The sequence below is a fragment of the Pseudopipra pipra genome, chromosome 4, assembly GCF_036250125.1.
Source record: "Pseudopipra pipra isolate bDixPip1 chromosome 4, bDixPip1.hap1, whole genome shotgun sequence".
Taxonomy (NCBI): Eukaryota; Metazoa; Chordata; class Aves; order Passeriformes; family Pipridae; genus Pseudopipra; species Pseudopipra pipra.
The window spans coordinates 57,373,293-57,394,630 of NC_087552.1; the positions used below are offsets into that span (position 1 = coordinate 57,373,293).

Sequence of the window (21,338 nt, forward strand, 5' to 3'; positions counted from 1 at the left end):
TGTCAGTGGTAGGAATAGCAACTCACTACTTCAGTAGGAATTTTTGTAATTGTGTTCAACCTAGAGTATCCCATAAAATGTCCAAGACAGCTTTAACTGAATCATAATTTTGTTTGTTTCAGGGTTGTTCCACGTGGGTCTGTACAAACTGTGAATAACTACACTTTTAAAGGCTTTATGTCACATGCAAATGACTACCCCTGTGCTTACCTCAATGCTGCTTCAGCAATTGGAATTAAAAAGCAAGATGTAGATATATTCCTAAAAAGACTCGACAAGTGTTTGAAGACTTTTAGAAAAGAAGCAAATCAAGAAAAAAGTATAAATGAAATAAGTGATTCTAATGCAACCACAGAACAGCTTGAAAACTAGAAGATACGGATTTAGTAACACAGGAAGATATGCTTTTTTGTCTGAATTATGTCAGGTTTCTATTGGGTTAGAATTGTGCATCTGCAGTGCAGAAATCTATTCTTGATCTGAAAATAACAATAAAAAGTTGGGTGAAATTCAGCTTTAAGAAAGTAAGTGATACTCTTCCCGAGACAGAGGGCCAGTCACAATTTTTTGAAGCGTACAAAATGCACTTAACACCTGCCAAAGTAAAGCTTTATGTTCACGAAGCCTTTGATTTTGCCTTTCAGTCTGTGTATGGCTATTTGGACCAGTGTTTACCAAATCACCAAATGTTTATTCACATGTTTTTGTTTAACAGGATTGTCTGTGGCAGTGATTGAATTCCTTCCTAGGTATAGACTATCCAAACAACACATTTCACTGCTCTAAGAGTATCTTGTTTTTCATCAGTGTATGTGTCACTTTTAATTTCTTTTCAAAGATTTATGCAAATGTTGGGATAGCCCTCACTAAATACAATGTTCAAACTGCATGGGGAAATGACAGTTGGAATAGTACTGTTTTTCCGGTGTTCTCACCTGTCATGAACTACCTAGAACAAATCAGCCTCCAGTGGCAAAGAAGAACCTAGAATACCTCCTATCCTGTCAGTACTCAGCTCTTGAAAACGTTTGTCAGCAGCCCATAGAAGCTTTAAAGTCAGGGCATGTAGAATGGAGAGGTACAGTCATTGGGGGCTTTTGGCTTTGTTTTTTTATTTTTGTTCTTCCCATTTCCTTTGATAGGCTGATCAGATCAAAGACTCACTGAAAAGAAGGAATGCCATGTGATTAATGCAGCAGTTTCAAGAGCCTAGTGAGCCCTAAGAATATTTTGGCATTTTTAGTCTAATGTTGTTGAAATTTATAGACTTCCATTTCTGTAGTGTCTCTTGCCATTGGCACTGTTGCTTCTGTGGCTCTGTGCAGTTGCTGATTTGAATTCATTAAGCAAACAATAGATTCAGAGTCTGTTCCTGAAACAAAGGTTCCATATCACTGGAGTGACAGTGCTGTAGGTTGCAAAACTTGTAGTTATTCTTGAATGCAGTTACTACATTGTATATAGCTTCTATTTACTATTCAAGATGAGCATAACGTTCAAAGACATTTTCTTTGTCTGTCTGTAATGTATTAATGCTCAGGATACCACAATTAATGAGTTCTGAACGTCAGGAAATGTTTTAGTTACTTTGTTTAGTGGGAACTGAGACGCCTATCCTTCAGAACTCTTTGTAAATCAGTTTATCAAAATAGTGGTGCTTTTGAATGTATTGTCTTTCCAGTGTGGTCAAATGAATTGATAAAAGAGGTGGTGCTAATATATGGGAGTTAATAATATGCTAATCATCATGAAAGTGCTCTCACTTAATGAGGTTCATTGTATCTTAAGCTTAAATTGAACTGGTCCTTCTACATTGTTATTGCTAGAGTCACACATTAGATTGATTAAAGCTTGTGCAGCTCCCCAGACTGCAGTCACAGTTGTTATTTGCTGTACAAACACATCCTAGGAGACACGTCAGTTAGCTTGGCCACTGAGCCCTGGTGGCTGTAAGGAGATGTAAATGACTTGTCTTTCTCTCCCTCTCTTTTTATTTCCCCACCCTTTTTTTTTTTTTTCCTCCTGTTGAGAGCATGCTGTAACTCAGTTTTTCCAGTCAGTAAAACTTCCACAAACTTTGGAGTCAAATCTCTGCAGATCACTGCCTCAGTGTTCCATATATTGGAGCAGCCAGTGAGAACCACCAGGCCTTAGTGATACTTTTCTTCTTGGTTTTCGAGATTGCTGTTCTGTGGCTAAATGAGTATAAATTATTGATTTAGATGACCAGTCACAGAGTGTGGATGTTAGAACTATCATTATAAAAGTCTATAGGTGTGTGATAGCAGCTAAAATAAGCATTTGATGAATGATATCCTGACTGAGTAAAGAAAACAGCAGTTATCTTCTCTGAGAGGAAGAAATCTCTGCCTTTTGTGATCTCATAATAAATTGTCTGCTACAAGTAATTCACCCAGTTGTACCATAAATTGAACTACTTCCTCGGGTAGTGTTTTTTTCTGTCTTTGAAATGTTTCCCATTTGCAATCAAAGCTGAAAATTTCAACAAAGCTCTAAACAAGAATCCATAGAAAGAGGTAAGCAGTTTATTTTGATTTTGACCTCTTAAACCTTTTTTATTGAAAAAAAATTAAGATGATGGCTTTAATTAAAAACAAAAATAAATTTTAAATTTTTGTGTCATTAAAACTCTTCACACATCTTAGTGATGCCACCTGAAGTCAGAAAATTTAAAATATTTTGATAAATGTGTCCCACCATGATGTATAAAATCTTGAACTAAATATTTATGTTATATTACTTTGGTACGCTGTTGTACCAGTCTGCAGTTTTGTTTGCTTGCTTTGTCCCCATAAGTGTCTTCTGTTTTAGTTAATATTCATTTTTTACAGACAGAAGCAATCTATAATGTTATATAAATGTAATGAAGTTTTAAGTAATTCAAATGGCAATATACTTCCAAGTAAATGGAGAAGACTTGGTTATTCACAGTGTATTTGGAACAGGAGATTGAGTAGAGGATAAAAAGTATTTTTCAAGTAAGAGTGTAAATTACTTATTCTCTATTCACTAATGTCTGTAATAAAGTAGAGAAATAACACTGAGCATACACTCATGACTTTTCATTTCCTTTGTATAGCAGCTCCAGGGAGATTTCATGGCTGTGGCAGGTCTCACCCACTAAAAGCAGTACTGTGAATGACATCAATAACACGGACATGAGTTTGTCAAAGTATGCAGAGTAAAACAAATATATTAACAGTATTTGCCTTCTATGAAGATCTTTCCAAGATTGATCACCGAAGTAAGAAGCTTCTTAGTTAATTGCAGCCCTTTTTCTAATCTCTACATAGACACATGTCATTAAAGACTTTGACGTGGCTCAAAAATCTACAAGAGCCAACTTGCTGTCTCCAGCTTCTGCATTACTAGAGAGACATCTGGGAAGGCTGCCTGGGCTTCAGCACATACCAGGGGTTGATAGAGCAGGAATCCTTAGTAACACCCAGAACAGATATCCATTTAGTAAGGCTATCTCACAGCTACTATTTATGTAGCTACCTTTCTCCATCATTTTCTAGGTTGCAGCATGTGGTTGCCAGCCATGAAATAGGAATAGGCAAGCGCTTGAAATATTCCAGGAGAGCTGAGGATTCAGAAAGACAGGTTTAGGAGGTTACCATTCTTGCTACCTAGTGTGCTGCTCTAAGTTACTGTCCTGTAGCCTGCTTTGCAGCTGCCACAGTTCAGACAGTGTGTTAAAACACTGAAGCTGGGGTGTGCTTGAACACTGCCAGCCTGGGAAAGCAGTGGCTGTAGAGCCAGCACAATGCGCATTGTGCTGCTGCAGCATGGATGTTTTTACTGGAGACAGTAACCTTTGGCAACGGGGCAGGGTGCAAGGGTGGGCAGGGTGCAAAGGTAGACGGGGACCACTCAGCTTGCTGCGGTCTGAATCACCAAAATGGCTTTCCTCCCTTACAGTGCCTGTAACTGCTGTGTGCCGTGCTTTTCTTTCCCTCTGGTGTTGCATCTTAGACTCTCTGGATCTATACATGTGCAAGAAATGAAGGAGCAGATGGACATGCCTTATAAAAATAGCACTGGGATAATATAATGCAAGCGAACTGACACTGAATGACCCATCTCACAGGCCCACTCTTAGTTTGCTTTTTTTTTTGGTAGTATCTGAGATAATCAACAAAACAAAGGACTTTAAGCAATAATATTGCCTATTCGTGCTTTGCTCATAACAATTGCCTAAGATACAAAGCAAATAAAATCTACCAGATGCAGCAAATTCTCTTGAGCCTAAGAAAGCAAAATTGTAATGTTGCAAATGTAAATGCTGGCATTGCAGCTTAATACACATATAAACCGAGCAATCTATATTGTGCGATCATCATTTTTTAAGAAAGGCTGGAGCCCAGAGACCGGCAAATGTTCTCATCTGCAGTGTATCAGCAGTTCTCAGTCTTCAGCTGCTGTACAGATAATATTTCTAATTGAAGAATCATTACATGAATCCATATGTGAATGATAGATGGGCTATAGCCTTTTGTTCACGATGCTTTAAAAATTGAGTTGCTGGTTTTACTTTTATAAGGCGTGATTAGATTGCCTTTTCCTTCCCCCCTCCTTTTTTTTAATGCAACATTTTAATCACCCTGGTCTGACAGGATTTGGAATCTGAAGGGAAAACAATTTCTGTAGCTGACAATTTTTTTAAACAATAGCTATTTAAAGCCTTGAATTGGTTACAAAGTGACTCTCCACAGAGAGAACCTTTGTTCAAATGTTTTTAATTCTGAAACTAGTGCTTGAAAAATTGTGCTTGATGTGCTCTATAATTGTTTTTCATGTATTATACTCTTTTCCTTCAAAGATAACAGCATACACTTTAGTGCAGTTTAATAATCCTTTAAAAAATCATAGTTAAAAAGGCATTTGCTCTGTTACTCATCAAGCATCTGTTGTATCAAAGAACTGGTAATATATTTATCTTGATGGATAAGCTTCAGTGTTCTGGACCAAGTTCAGTGTAACTGGACCAAGCTTTTAATACTCTTTTGGGGATCCTAAAGTCGAGTTCATGATCTAATTAAGATCAATGTGATAATTATATCTGCTGCTGAACAGGAGTCTTTCATCAAACCACATTTCAACTTAATTCTGTGATGTGGCATCAAAGCTGATCCAGTTCAGAAGCTGAATTGGTTTCTTAACATGGATGGTGGAATTTAATTTGCCTTTAGATCCTGGATTCAAATCCAGGCTGAGTCAGCTACAGCAAAATTATAACTGCTTGGATTTTAACCTAATGTGAATAGAAAAAATACAGTGGTTTCAGCTGGGTGCTGCCTTTCCTATTATTTGTTCTCAAAGGGCTGCAAACATTAGGCTCCGATCTTACACCTACTGCAGGTTGGAATGGGGGGTTGGTCATGCACATATAACATGACAGCAACAGAGGTGTGTGTGTTATTGATCTTTTTCTAGACATCCCGAGTAGGAATGCACCACTTGCGAATTCAAGACAAACACGTACTGTTGCTGTTGATCTGTTTTCTCCAAAAACTGTTTCTCAGGTGCATTTCTTTTGATCGAAGTGTACCAGAGGAGCACATGCACGAAATACAGGGAAAAGGAGCAAGGTCTCCAATATTTTGGAAGGTTTCTAGATTGGTTATAAGTGTCAGGCTTTTGCAATTAATAAAGCTTATATTATATGTATAAAGCTATGGAAACTCATGAAAAAAATGTTCGCAACCACTCTTGTCTCTTACCTAAACTGTTTGGAGCTGAATTCTGTGCTGTGACACCTCTGTAGCCCCTGGGCCAGGGTGTGCTGCTCCAGCACCACATCTGGCAGATCACTGATGCAGCTCTGAGGTCTGGCTGCAGGAGAACTCGGTGCCCAAGCAGGTGAAAGCATTCCTGCTTTGCTTTGTTAGTGGGCTGTCAAGCGGATATGAAGTAGAACTAGTTTGCAAACATGGACACTGTTGAGCAGTTAATCCTGCAACTAGTCTTTCTGGAGTCTGAGGAACTGCAGAGGGAAAGAGAGCTTCATTTGGTCTGTAATATGTCAAATTAAGAAATGTAGCTGTTGAAGGAAAATAATATGTCAAATGTAACTAGAGAAGCATCTTTAAAAAAAAATTCAACATAATATATAAACTCTTGATTAAATACAAGTCTGCTTCCTCCTCTCATTGTCTTCTGGATCTCTCTGTAGTGAAGGTACAATGCGGAGTCTAGCTTCTGGTTCTACACAGCATCTATTTCAAAAGTGGTAGAGGAATTGCAAATGCTTTAGGGAGTGGAGGGGCCTGGGATACAGTAAAGATACATTTTTAAATGGAAGATGAGGAAAGTGTCTAGGAAGTTCATAAAAATAGAAATAGCCTGAAATGCTTACTGTGCAGCTGAGGAGGTGGTGAGTCTCCAGAAAGATTGGAGTATGCATAGTAAAGTCTTGACCTTCTGCACAGTGCAAGCACCAGAGAATACTATCAAAATGTAGCTCTTGTCATTGCAATGATAGCCTGCTCTCTAATACTGTGCATTTCCAGTACTCTGTCCTCCCCTCACCCCACCAAGTAATTTTGGCTGGGATTTTTTTTAGCAGAATCTAGTGTAATAATGCATCAGAAAAAGGATGGGGAGGGGGGGAAGGATGCCTACCAGTGTATTGCCATCCCCACTGATGCAGAACTTCCTGTGCACAAAGTCATCTGGAGCACACAAAGGCAGCAGATGCAAATGCACATGCCACTAGCTTTTTTTGTTAAAGGGTTTATAACCAGTAAATGCATTTGAATTCTTATTTTTTTTTAATAATGATATAACTGATGCCATTAAATCTGACACTCGTATCCCATGCAGATGGCACAAACTGTCACGCTCTGGTTTTCTCTTTGGTTTTGTTTCTAAAAATTTCAGCTGAATGTTAAATCTGTGTCAGGGCAGCACTCCAGGTTTCAGAATAGACACACACCATGTCGACCTAGCAGTGGATGGTTTCATTAGACCCCACACAGTTCTCTTCCTGCCTCTGAAGGCATGCTTAGGAATTTCAACCTCACTGGTCCAGGGCCTTTTGAAGTAAGGTATTTCTCAGTAACTTTTTGTAACTGAGAAAGTGGAGGTCTTTGTAGGCTACATGCACTCTTCACAGTGCCTTGTGGTGACTTCACACACTGACTTCTGGATCCATGTCCTCATTTACAGGTAAATAGCTTTCATCTCTTTTTGCACTGAGATGAGTAGAATAAATGCTTCTTTATTGCTCTTACACTGTTATCGGTATTAAAAGTTATGGTGAATGAAACACTGCTGCCGCCTTCAGCAAGGCTGTAAGGCACGTGTGGGTATGCTAATGGGAGCAGGGCCAGGGATCTTTCAGCTCCAGTGATGGTGTGCCTTGTGCTCTACGTAATGAAACGCCGTTAATGGCTCTGCCAAGTGAGGCAGGGACTGCGGTGGCCCTTCTGCAGGTGTCAGCTGGGCAAAAGTTGAGTGGGGAGCTGGCCTTGGGTTGTCCAGTCTACTGTTTTCTCTTTCCTAGATGTGATGGCTCTGCAGCAGCCTTAGGAAGAAGAGGCAATAACAATGTATTTTTGTCATGGAAGGCAGTAGCTGTGACTCACAAGACTCCTGGGGCACCACTTAGCAGAGTTAAAAGATACCTTTTTCATTTAGTCACTATATAACTGCATTTCTGAGTCTCCTGGTTTGCTTTGTTCTTGCATTTTTGAGTCTCCCTGTTTGCTTTGTTCTTGCATAAGCCCCTCTTCCTGCATTTTCAGGCCCTAATTTTCTCCTACCTTGCACTTTCTGTAGATTTTTTACATCTGTGCAAGTGGTAGGAAAACTCAGCTCTTTTGTTGTGAAAGCATTTGGGGTATATGCTGTATTTATTTGGCACAAGCATAGAAGGCCATAGCGGGGGCAAGGCAGTGGGGAATCAAGCCAGTTGTTTACATCTTCCTCCAGAGGACTGGTAGGTCAAACATCCTTCTCCTGTCCACAATACTCTGCCATTAACAGCTGTTAGTGAGTGTTAGCACATCATATTTTTTTCCCTCGAGGCTGAGCACATTATCTCTACAACACTCCAGCACCTTGCTGGGAACATGCCACAGCTCTGTTTTCAAAGTGTTTTGTTAATGCTAGTGACCTTGGTGGTGTGACCACAACACCTGCTTTACCTGATAAGATCATTAATTTTTTTCTTCTCTGCCTTTGTGTTGAGCGTAAGCAAATCTTCATTTGTACCTGGAAAACACTGCCCAAACATCAGCTTACTGGAGCACTGACCTGTGTCTCCCGGTATTTTTTAATGTGTTAACAGACAATTAGGAGAAATCACTTCAATAAAAGCAGAGTGAAAACAAGCTTCTCATTAGCTGCAATGGAGCAAGTCGCTGTTGGAATCAATCACAGGGCTTTTCAGCTGTCACTCTGCCACAGCAACAGCTGTCTGTCAGTTGAGGTGACAGCGGAGAGCTGATCTATTCTCTTCTCTGAGCTACAGAGATAAGCTGCACATGCACAATGAATGTGTTCCCAAAATAAACACATTGGGAAGAGCAGGGTTTTTTCTTCAATGATAAATCTTCACACTCTTCTAACAGTTCCTCCTTCCTACTGGATTAAGAACTGCCTGAAGGGCAGATCCCAGAGGGTCCTAATCAGTGGCACAGGATCTAGTTGGAGGCCTGTAACTGGTGCTGTCCCCCAAGGCTCAGTATTGGGCTCAATATTGTTTAACTTATTCATCGGTAACTTGGATAAAGGGGCAGATGCCTCCTCAGCAAAATCACTGACCACACAAAGCTGGGAGACTCTTTTCAGTACCAACCGTGTAGTCCAAGACTCAGCAATTCAGTCCATCACACAACAATCGGTAAAGTATGAACTGGATACTGCCCCCACTTTAGGAGAAACCCTCAAGGCCATACAGCAGGTGAAAATCGGCAAGGCAGCTGGGATTGATGGAATTCCACCCGAAGTCTGGAAACATGGGGGCCTTGCACTCCATACCAAATTGCACAAGTTTGTGGTGCCCTGTTGGGAACTAGGCACTAACACATCAGACCTTCGTGACGCAGTCATCATCACTTTGTATGAGAAGAAAGGTACTAAATCAGACTGCTCAAATTACCGTGGTATTACTCTGCTCTCCATTGCTGGTAAAATTCTGGCAAGAATACTTTTGAACAGACTAATACCTGCTATAGCAGAAGGAATTCTACCTGAAAGTCAGTGTGGTTTCAGAGCCAACAGGAGTACCACAGACATGGTATTTGTTCTCAGACAACTGCAAGAGAAGTGTAGGGAACAGAACAAAGGTCTTTGTTGACCTCACCAAGGCTTTCGATACTGTGAACAGAAGAGATCTGTGGCAGATTTTGGAACGTTTAGGTTGTCCCCTCAAGTTCCTTAAAATGATCATCTCACTCCACAAGGATCAGCACGGCCAAGTCAGATATGGCAACGCACTTTCTGAGCCCTTTCTAATAAAGAATGGCGTGAAACAAGGCTGCGTTCTCGCTCCTACCCTGTTCACAGTCTTTTTCAGCATGATGCTCCAAAGGGCCACGGCAGACCTCGAGGATCAGGACAGTATCTACATTCGATACCGTACTGATGGAAGCCTATTCAACCTAAGGTGACTGATGGCCCACACTAAGACCTTAAACCATCTTGTCCGGGAGCTGCTTTATGCTGATGACGCCGCCCTTGTCACCCACACAGAAGCAGCCCTGCAGCGTTTAACATCCTGCTTTGCAGATGCTGCTGAGCTCTTTGGGCTGGAAGTCAGCTTAAAGAAGACAGAAGTTCTCCATCAACCTGCACCTCAGGAAGTCCCCCATCATCCCCACATCACCACTGGCCAATCAGAACTCAAATCAGTCCAGCAGTTTAATTACCTAGGCAGCCTCATCTCCTCGGATGGTAAGATTGATGGAGAGATAGACAATAGGTTAGCAAAGGCATACAGTGCTTTTGGAAAACTTCATAAAAGAGTATGGCGTAATAAATACCTGAAGAAAAGTACAAAGATCAGTGTTTGCAGAGCCATTGTGCTGTCTACTCTCTTTGCGGATCTGAATCATGGGTCATCTACCACCACCACCTGTGTCTCCTAGAACGCTTCCATCAACGCTGTCTCCGTTCAATCCTAAACATCCACTGGTCAGATTTTGTGACCAATACATCTGTTCTAGAACAAGCAGCAGTCACAAGTATTGAGGCCATGTTGATGAGAACACAGCTGCGTTGGGCAGGGCACGTCTCAAGGATGAAGGACCACTGCCTCCCTAAGATCTTGCTTTATGGTGAACTTGCCACTGGCTGCCGCAAGAGAGGAGCCCTGAAGAGGAGATACAAGGACTCCCTGAAACAACATCTCAGCCTTGGCCATATTGATCAACATAACTGGTCTACTCTGGCCTCCAATTGGGAGGCCTGGAGACACACCATCTATAACGCTGCTGATGCTTTTGAGAAAGCACTCAGGATCACTCTCGAGGAGAAAAGACAACGCAGAAAGAATCATGTCTTGCAGAATTTACCATCTAAGGAGTCTTTCTGCTGTGCCTTCTGCAACCGGACATGCCTATCTCGTATTGGCCTTTTCAGCCACCAACGCGCTTGTGACAAACGTGGGTAGAGCCCTTCCCAAATCTTCATTCGCGAAGCCTGGCCATGAATGAATGAATGTCCTGTGTGGCAAGCTGTGCAGGTTGCTTTGCTCTCCAGTCATGCTGGGGTTGAGGTTGCTCCTGTTTTTCTGCCTTACACTGCAGTAAGTTGGCCTTTGTATTTAGGAGTCTGTGAATCTTGGGTGATCTCACTTCCTCACTAAAATATAGCAGTGTAAGCATTGTGTCGTGAAAGTGCAGAGGATGACAGTGACTCAGAAGATTGATCATGTCACTGGTTCAGACTAAGAGCACACACATCATGAGGGACTTGCTTCAAGGCCTTCCAAAAAGACCAGCAGAAACTAGCAGCTGGCATAAAAAGAGAAGTGGATCTCAGAAAAACCTTTGCATGTACCAGAAGAAAATCCTAAATATTCTAATTAAAAAATTCAGTTTAATTCTTTGTTTTATGATCTTGGTTGTACAACACTTGTGAATATTTTTATTTTTGCCTGAGGTCTACAAAGCATGGATTTTTCCATCAGTCTGTGAGATGGAGCTGAGTAAGTATCCTTCCTATTTTATAGGTAAGAAAGTAAAGACATCAGGATCACCTCTGAGGATGGATTGCCTTTCATGTAGTTGTGCTGGTTCATGCTGGTTATGCCCTTTGGCTCTGTCTCAGAAGCCAGAAGTAGCAGGTCAAAGTGGGATCCTAGACAGGTAGCTGAGGACACATACTGTCCCTGTCCTTGCATCTCTCACATGCAGATTGCTTCAAATCTTCCATTTTAAGCTGTTTTCTACTTAAACAAAGATAAATTTTTGCCTGAATAAGGTTTGCTATAGGATTCACAAGACCAAATACCTCATTATGGTATATATGGGGGTAAAATCAGCAGCTCCCACTTTTTTGCTGTTTTTGACTACATGGCTCCTTCAATAATGTCAAAGGGCTTAAGATGAAAGGAGCTTAGAAAATACAAAGACCTCTGATTTCCTTCCAGAGGTACAGTGGAATAGCAGGGAAGTGACACTGAGCCATCGTCATTTCTGTAGCTCTCATTTCATTCACTGCATGAATATGCAGTGCAGAAAACGCCAGTTTTCAGGACTATGAATAGATATTTTTCTTAAGTATTTAAAGTTCCTCAGAAATGATAGTTACATGGCCTCTTGCATGCTGCCAATCCTACGTTTGAAGTCTATGATTATAGGAAAGTTTAATACAACTTGCTGAAAGTTAAGCAAATAACTTATCCAAATGCAATGGAAGTCTGGTCATATTATAAAACATTATTTTTTTTAAACTGTTACTTTTAGTTTTCAAGAAAACAAGGTGTCTAAAATGAGATTTTGTCAGCAAAAATTTCAGTGCTATCAGTTTGAAACATTAATTCTCTTTCCAGTTCTATCTCAGACTAGATCTTTTAATTTTAACAGACAGAGTGCAGAACAGCAACATCATACACTGCATCTATACACAAAGATTTGGTTTGTTTTCCAATGAGGTTATAATTTTTGTCCAAATTTAGGCTGTTGCTGAACTCTGCTTTCAGTTCTACTGCGAAGTCTCAACAATAAAATAAGTAGAAGACATACAAAAATACCTAAAATTAAAGGCAAAAATTACTAAGAGAGTAGTTGAATTATTAAAATATAGGTGCTATAAATTGTGGTCATCTAAGCCAAATTCATCCATACCTACACAAAATTTCCCTTGTGATTTCACATTTGACATGAAATGCTTTCAGTACACAAATACTTTTCCAAGATTTTTGCAAAATCCAGATAATAATACAGTTATATAATTTATCTCATAGCTATATTAGTTGTAGCTGTATATATAGTTATGCAGTATAATAGTTAATAGAACTAACAACTGCATTCAGAAATGTCAAACCTAGAAGAATTAAGTCACTCTTCCTTCTAAGTAATATGCACATGGGGTAGACAGAGACGTGAAGGGTGCCCTCTGTGTCTCAGGCCAGCTTGTGTCTGTGTGAGGGCAGGAGCACCAGCAGGTTCTTGATCACACTGGGCCAAGCACAGGCAGGTACCAGCAGAACTCCTCTCTCCTGCCTCTGCCTGTCATTTAACCGACTGTTAAATGCATGAAAGATAACTAAGGCAAGACATAAAACAATGCTGTTTGGGAGTGCCATTGAACAAATCCAGCTATATGTTAACAGAGCTTGCAGGAGAGGGGCCTGATCCTACCAGCTGCTGACAACCCGCAGATTAACTTCGGGGAAAGATGATACTCTAGCTGGTGCTTGGTGTCAACCTGGGCAACAGCTCCAGCTCCACAGGGACCTTAATCAAGTCTCTCTACACACGCTTTTCCTGCTACTTTTTAACCCTGCAAGTCTGGTCCCTATGAGTGGAGGTTTCTAGCTAAAAGGCTAGCAATAAAACAAAAAACCCCGCCCAAACCAGAGCTCCTTCCCCCACCACCCCCAAAAAAATGGAAAATAAAAGAATATGGGCACAGGGAATAGACAAATTAATGCATTTTAATTGTGGGCTTACTAGGGCAGCACCTGTACTACACCATGCCCAAGTCACGTGTGCCAGGATAGAAACCCCTTTACTGTGAGTAACCCTCCAATAACCACTCCTACAACAATGACAAGTGCTCACTGAGGGCCCCCAGAACAACCCAAGAAGTCCTGGCTTATTTCTAAACAGAGTGGCAATGCTGTGATGGATTGCTTCTTACTTGGAACCTTCTTTCCTGAAAAGCACAAGACTGCCAATATTTGTAAGCTTTACTCACACAGGTCAGCAAATATAATAGGCAAATATGCAGAGCAAAATACATTTTGATTGATTAGACGGTTTGAAAAGAAGGCACCAAATTCTTTATTATAGATATTTATCTTGTAGTCTTTTCCAGTCTGCTGCTTGTTAGTGCATATGGAGGGGTTTGCATGTATTTTTAAATACTAATAAGTGTGAGAGACATAGGAAAGGTTTTTCTGTGGATTTTCTCTTATTTGAATTGAAATTAGGTCAGATATAATGCTGGCCTAATCATGTCTCGTTAAGCTCAAACCTATGTATTTTTTGAGTACTTAGGGCATATTGAGAATCGACCTAAACTATGTAACAAGAAGTGCAAGTAAGATTCCTGTCTTCATAAATATTTCAAGTGTCCATTATAAAAACAAACATCACAGTAGCAGTGGCTTTTCTCCTTTATCTGCATAAGCATACTTGGGAATATGCCAGCATTTTCCCACCTAAAATTGTCACCAGTAAGTGGTGCTATCTTTTTGAATTCAGTGCAAGGTTCTTCCTGTTTGTTCCTCAAGCAAAATTCTCCTGCCTGCCTCATCTTCCTGGCAGATCTTCCTCAAAGCCTTTTGTTGAAAAATATGCAATTCTCAACAGATTAATCTCATATTTTCATATTCCTTCTTTGCTGCTATGACCTTTAGTTGCTCTTGCATGCTAGTCTTTGGTTTTTCCCTATGCTCCAGTTGGTTGCAGGCAGCTGTCAAGCAGGAACTTCTGGGAACATGATTCCCACACCCAGAACTTTGGCTGCACTCCTGAAGAGCTTACCTTTGTCTTCATCCAAAGTCCTTTTATCGTTACTGTATATTTCCATTCTTCCTGGAAATGGGTCTTAACATTGCTCCAAAACAAATGAACCATTTTCATTCAAACTCATATTTAATAGAACTTTCATAAAATTCTGCTTTTGAAAGCAGAATGGTGTACAATAACGCTGGTGATTTCAGTCTTTTATCTTAATCAAAGATATTCTTTTAGCTCATTGATTCACAATTCAAACTGATAGGTGTTTTCTGTTTTCAGTGACTGTCTGGTTCAGGGCAATACCCTGTAACTCCAGCTAGCAGATACTGTAGTGATGATTCTCCTGATGAAAGCCACGACGTTGGATTTGCATTGATGGGGAGAGCCAGGCTTGTCACTATCCAGCTGTCAGCATTGCATCTTATGTTGCCCTGAGCCCTGTGCAGGAGCTGAGAAATGCCAGTGACTACTGGACCAGGGGGTTTGCATGAGTTAACTTCCCCATTGGAGACCAACAGACCTCCTTTTGTAGCTGTGATGCTCAGGGTATGTATTTGTATTTATAGTGGCTTTGGTAAGCCTCTTTTTTTTTCCAGTGCTGCCTCTAAAAAGCAGTAGACTTAACACTGAGCATATGCTGACTGAGGTACTTCTGAGAGCCTGGGTCTGGAGTGGGGCATAATATGTAAGAGAAGGAAAGCTGCCAATTCCAGCACCCTGCAGCACAGTATGGCCAGTCCACATCCCTCAGCTGCCTCTTGATTCCTGTTAGAGGGTATGTCTAGGCCAGAACACTTTTGGTAAGAGACTGCTCCTCCGGAGGCTCAATTCCTAATGGTCAGAAACAAAGACATGAGTACCTCAAATCATAGAACCATAGAATGTTAAGGGGATGGAAAGGACCTTAAAGATTATCTAGTCCCAACCACACCTGCCAGGGGCAGGAACACCTCCCACTAGACCAGGTTGCTCAAGGCCTTATCCAACCTGGCCTTGAACACTGCCAGGGTTGGGCCATCCACAGCCTCCCCAGACAGCACCTTCCAGTATCTCTCCACCCTCACAGTAAAAAATTTCTTCCTAATATGTAACTTAAATTTCAATTTGTACCCATTACTATAATTACAGTTCCTGACAAAGAGTCTCTATCTGGCTTCTCTGTAGGCCCCCTTCAGATACTAGAAGGTTGCAATGGGGTCTCCATGCAATATTCTCTTCTCCAGGCTGAACAGCCCCAACTTTCTTAGCCTATCTTCATAAGGGAGGTGCTCCAGTCCTCTTACCAATTTTGTGGCCCTCCTTGGACTTGCTCCACCAGTTCCATGCCCTTCATATGTTGGGGACACCAAAACTGGATGCAGTACTCTATGTGGGGTCTAACAAGAGCAGAGTAGAGGGGGAGAATCACTTCCTTCAGCTTGCTGGCCATGCTCCTTTTGGTGCAGCCCAGGCTTTGGTTGGCTTTCTGGGCTGTGAGTGCACATTGCTGGGTCATAGTGAGTTTTTCATCAACCATCACCCCCAAGTCTTTCATGTGATGCTGTGCTCTGTGACCCCTTTGAATGGCATCCATAGTCCCTAGGGTGTATATAAGGAAGCTGCCTGAAGTCCTTTTGACCTAAAAAGTATAGATATTCTGAGCCCTATAACATATCAAAAGGACTGGAGTGCTCTGCTTGGAGTGTGGGCAGCCATGGGAGCTCCCCAGCTGGGCCTCAGCTGGGACACCTACACCACTCACTGGGGAGCAGCAGCATCCTTGGAGCGCTGCCCTTTAATTCCCCAGGTTATGAGGCCACAGGTTGTCAAGCTATTTGTTCCTTCTGCTCAGCTTAATGAATGTTGGGAGGATTTTTTTTTTCTGTTTGACACACCTGGAAAGATGAAGTACATCTCTCCTCCTCCAGAGGAGAGAGGAGACTCTAAGCCTCAGGCTAAGACTCTTCCCTCAAGGCTTAAGGAATCCCTTGGGGCAACACTGAGAATAGATTTGTCCTTTTCTTAATAAATGATGATCAGAAAACTGTTGTGTGAGGGTGGAAGGTGGTGCTTATAACGATATTTTAAGAATAGTGGCTGGAACTGCATAACTGCATTTCATGAAGGCCTTGATCCCTTGTTATGTTAAGGTGCTTTAAGAATATAGTGGCTCAAGGTTTTCATGGGGACAGAGGCAAACAAACATCCTGTTTCTGTGTCTCCTTTGAATTTAAGCATGCCTGATTTGGAACCCTAAGTCTTGGGCAGTTTGGGGCATGGGCATATTTTGTACTTAGGACACACCACAGTTGGGCAACAAACAAACTGTTGAGAGGAGGCCACCTCACTATTAAAAACTGCGTTCTGTACGCGATGCCCAAATTCCCAAGCTATGCAGCCTGTTTGACTCTAGAGAAAGCACAAGGAAGAATGCCTTAATCTTGCACCTCTACGTTGGGTTTTCTTTTTTTTGTCTCCAGCCTACCCTGAGCTAGTTGTCATTACTGATCTATCCTCCTGCCTGTGGGAACGAACTGTCTTGTGCCCTCACTCATGTGGGCTTCAAGGTTCATCTGATACTTTACTGAGGTCTCAGTGCTCTGCACCCAGACTGTACAGAGAGGTATTAGCTTACTTCCCCAGCCTGTCTTTTTTATTTCAACTGAAAAGTACAATTCCTAAACTGCAATTTCTAATGTGTGCATTGCTCTAGATAAGATCTTGCTGACCATGTAGGACACTTCACAATAAAAGGAATTATTTTGTTGCAAGAGTATGATTTATGAGTATTGAAAACTAGCACAGGAAATAGAAATCTGATATGAGGAAAAGAGGTATTGTTCGGGTACACATTGAGAAACATTGACATCCTTGTTACAGCTCTGGAGAAACCGGATCAGTTTAGCCATATGATCCAAAACATAATGGAGCATCCACATTAATTTTAAAGACCTCAGTAAATCAATAAGTGTCTTGAAGGGTGAAACAAATGTCCTGAACATGAATATACATCTTTATCTCTGATAAGTTTCATACTAACCTAGCTGTTATAGAAATTGGTGAAGCAACTGTCTTCAACTTAGTATCAGCGCCAGACACAATATATGACATATGTAAATTCACTGAAGAAACAGAATCATCTGGGAAGAGGAACTTTTCTGATCCTTGGCTACAGATGTAAAGGAAGAGTAGAACATAGAACTGAGCAGCAAGTCACACCTACTTTAAATAAGTGCGATCCTGAAAAAAAGACGAGAGAGGTAGATTTGGAAATAGGCTGCCTGGAAGAGACTTGCTAGAAGCACCGAGACTGTCTTTGTTTTCTTAATCCCTCTAATGCCCAAAGGAACAGGCTCAGAAATTTTGTAAGAAACAACATTGCATCAATTTCTCCTAAACAGAATAACTTGCAAAGCCTCCATATTTTTGGCCAGAAAGTCTTGGATTTGCTGCTTTGCAGTTGCTTCAGGATCAGCTTTTTAAACATTTCATAACTGCAACCTTTTTTTCCCCAGTTTATTCCATTTTATCAGGCTTGTCTAGAGCTGGTACATATTGTCACTCCTCTGCCAGGTAGGAACAGATTTGAAGCTTTGCAGGCTGGTGTCCTGCAGAGCAAGAAACCTGTGCTGCAGGAGTACGTTTTTAAAATGTCTTTGCTTTACCTGCAGACACTGTGTGTGAGGATACAGATAAAAATAGATTCAAGAGAATACCCTGTTGAACTATAAGCCATCAACAGCACCTCATGGCTCCTGCTGCACAGCCTCCAGTGCTGTCCAAGCCTTATTTTTCTGTTTATAAATCACTGGCATGTACTGACTGCTATGTGTTTAGTTGCTTATTTAATGTTGGTAAAGACTGAAGAGAGCAAAGGTTAAAATAGAGAGGTGCAAATGATTACTTAGTACCATTAAATTTATTGTCTTTTCTACTAATAGATAAGACAATTTCTGTCTAAAATATTTTTGACTCAGCTGTATGCTATGGCAACAAAAAGATATTTTTAGGTCTTTCTGCTGTTTCCAAGTTCAGATGCTTTTTTCCACTATTTTATTTCTTTACTTCATATTAGACAGTTCCAACATTTTCTCTTGTCTTTCCTGCTTCTCAATGTTCCTAATGAAAACTGCAGCAATAAAAGACCAATAAAAGGTAAATTCACACTTCGCATGGGATTTTATCATATATTTTTCATGCATTCACAAATTCCTACTCCCAAAATCTACAAAGAGGAAATTGTGATTAAAGCCTAGGGAACATAGCAGAAGATACAGCTGAAGATGTCTCCCAAACTTCACTCACATCTTAGCCAAATGGGAATAATACTTGGAATTATCTGCATAGGTACTTATTTTCTAAGCTTCCTGCAGAAATTGTTGCCTATTCTATTACTTTATTGTGGAATGACTAAACAGCTGTATTTTTGTTCCAGGGCTATTGCATAGGCTTAATGCTACTCATAAGACTATATGAGGCACAGGAGGGCTGATGACACATAACAATCAGTCTTAAAACCTCACTGATAGACTCAAAAATCAACCACCTACACTTTTAACAGTTTTCTATTCCTACCTATTCATTCAAAGGCAGAGGACAAGCTGCTTTGTCACAAGGTGACAGAGGCAGTGTCACAGGTGCTGCACTCGGTGGCTTTAGGGTTGGTGCAGCAACACCAGGCACGGTGGGCAATGGGGATTTGACCTGACCTGCTTCTCCCTTTGACAGTGTAGCCCATTTGACAAAAGTGGGATGAACCCTTCCCTCACTTCCCTTGAGCACAGCTGAAGCATTTTGGCCCAATTGCCAGGAGCGCCCTTAGCTGGGGCAGCCCTTGTCCCCAGGGCTGTGGTTGGCATCACATCTGGATACAGCAAGGCTTCACCATCCTGAACAGAGCCCACGGCTGATAGGTGCACATGAAGGCAGATGTAGTCATCTGCTTTTCTGATCTGTAGCCTCTGTACTTTATGGGCTTCAGCTAATGAAACCAGAGGTCCCAAAGAGTTAAACACAGATATAATTCCTTTCCTCATAGCAGGCTGGGGATCTGCGGACAGGGTTCAGCCACAATGCTAAACTTCCATTCCAGCAGAAATGTCATGTTATTTACTTACTAAAACAACACTCTTATTGCAAAGACATGTTAGGAGTGAAAATATGACAGCATCTATTTTAGGTTGTCATTGATCTTTAATTTGCTATGACCTGAAGGTTTTCCATGTAGTCAGTGCTTTTTGGCCAAAATATATGACTGCAGGGAAATGAGTAAATGAGTGCCAGAGATGTTCTTTTTTTCCTATGAAAAGACTGAAATTGCTTTGTGTAAATGTGTGGAAAATGCTGATATTTTGTTTCTATAAATACTTCGCCTCCTGCGTGCTGTATTTCATTTGTGCTGTTTCCTAGGAGTATTTGGCTTCTTATCACTTTTACGCAGGGTGCTGAATACAAATGAGCTACAGTTTACCCAGCAACCAAGCTGTGGAGCATTTGTGGCTGTTGTGCATTTCCTGAGCAAGGGTAACTACTGAATGAAGCAGATTACCCTGTAGCCTTGCAAAACACTGAGGATTATAAAACATGCATTTAGTGGATAAATACACAGAGGAAAATGCACAGACAATCTCTGTTTCTATATATATGGACATGTGTGTACATGGATATAATTGGGAGATGCAAAAAAAACCCTCTGAAGTAATCCATCATTTTATTGACAATTTAAATACAGGAAAGGAAACTCTCTCAAAGTTGCATTTCTTATTCTCAGTGATACCACCTACATCCAGGCTCCTTGTTTATGAAGTCCATAAACAAGGCTCCATTACCACAGACTCGTATGATCACAGGATGATTCACACTTGAAGGAACCTCAGAAGATGACTAGTTCTACTTCGAGCAGGGCCAGCTCTGAGGTCAGACCAGGTTTGTCAGGGCTTGATACCATTGTCCCTTGAAACCCCTGAGCATAGAGACTGCACAGCCTCTCAGAGCAGCTGTCCCACTGTCTGATCGTCTTCCTGGGGAAAATATTTTTCCACATATCCAATCTGAACCTCTCTTGTTTCATCATCTGTTGTCTCTCATTCTCCTACCATGCACCTCTCTGAGTTAAAACCCTAGCCCTGCCTCCCTGATGACTTCCCCATAGTTGCTGGAGGACTGCTGTTAGGTGCCTCCAAAGCCATCTCTTCTCCGGGCTGTATGAGCCCAGTTTCCTTAGCCTGTCCTCAGAGGGAAGTTCTCTAGGCCCCAGTCAGCCTGGAGGCCCTCACTGAACTCACTCCAACATCCTCTTCCTTTTATTTGAAAGGGGCAAAACTGGGCACAGGACTGCAGACATGGTCTCACTACTGCCGAGTAAAGGGATTTAGTTACCCCCCTGACCTCCTGGCCACGCTCTCAGTAGTACAGCCGTGGTTACCCCTGGCCACACTTGCTGCCAGGGCATACTGCTAGATCATGCCCACCTTGTACCCACCAACTTCCCCAGGTCCATCTTGGGAGAGCTGCTTCCCAACCAGTTGGGCACCAGTTGTGTTCTCACAGGGGATTCCTCTTTCCCAAGTGCAGGATGTGGCATTCATCTGTGTTAAATTTCAGGAGATTGCTGCTGGCCCATTCCTTCAGCATGTCCAGGTCCCTCTGGATAGCAGACTTGTCCTCCCATTTTTTGAACGGTCCCCTCGTTTGGTCTAAACTTGATGACAGTGCACTCATGGTGTCATTGATGATCTTAAACTGGACAGGTCCCAGAACACATGCCTGCTGTGCTCCACCTGTTACTGGCCTCCAGGCATAGGATGATCCATTTACTGCTACCCTTTGAGCCCAGCCATCCAAGCAGTTTTACAGACCAGTTGCCCACCCATCCACCCCATAATATCCTCACTTCAATGCAAGAATATCACAGGAGGTAGTGTCAAAAGCCTCACTAAAGTTCAGATAAATACCATCCATTGAAAACAGGTGTTCCTGGAAAACTCACTCCATGATTTTACCAGTAACCAAAGTTAGGCTAACTGGCTTGTGTTCCCCTGGTTATGCTTTTGGTCTTTTCTGAAGAGGTGCAAAATTTGACCTCCTCCAGTTCTTGGGGATCTCTCCTGCTCCCCAAGAACTTTCAAAGGTGACAGAGAGTGACCTTACAAGGGCAGCAGCCAGCACAGCGAGCAGCCTTGGATACAGCCCTGGATG

The 21,338-nt window shown here is 41.6% G+C and overlaps 1 protein-coding gene across 3 annotated transcripts in view; it reads left to right on the forward strand.

Annotated features, from left to right (window-relative positions):
- SEPSECS (Sep (O-phosphoserine) tRNA:Sec (selenocysteine) tRNA synthase) overlaps positions 1-6,158 on the forward strand; it is a 26,095-nt gene extending 19,937 nt beyond the window's left edge. For 2 of the 3 annotated variants that reach the window (XM_064653086.1, XM_064653087.1), the window contains exon 11: positions 123-6,158. In XM_064653086.1, the coding sequence (XP_064509156.1) occupies positions 123-372 (250 nt within the window). In that variant the 3' untranslated portion in view covers positions 373-6,158. The remainder of the gene's footprint in view (positions 1-122) is intronic. The other variant, XR_010430215.1, reaches the window with a different exon arrangement.
- Positions 6,159-21,338: the final 15,180 nt, after the last annotated feature.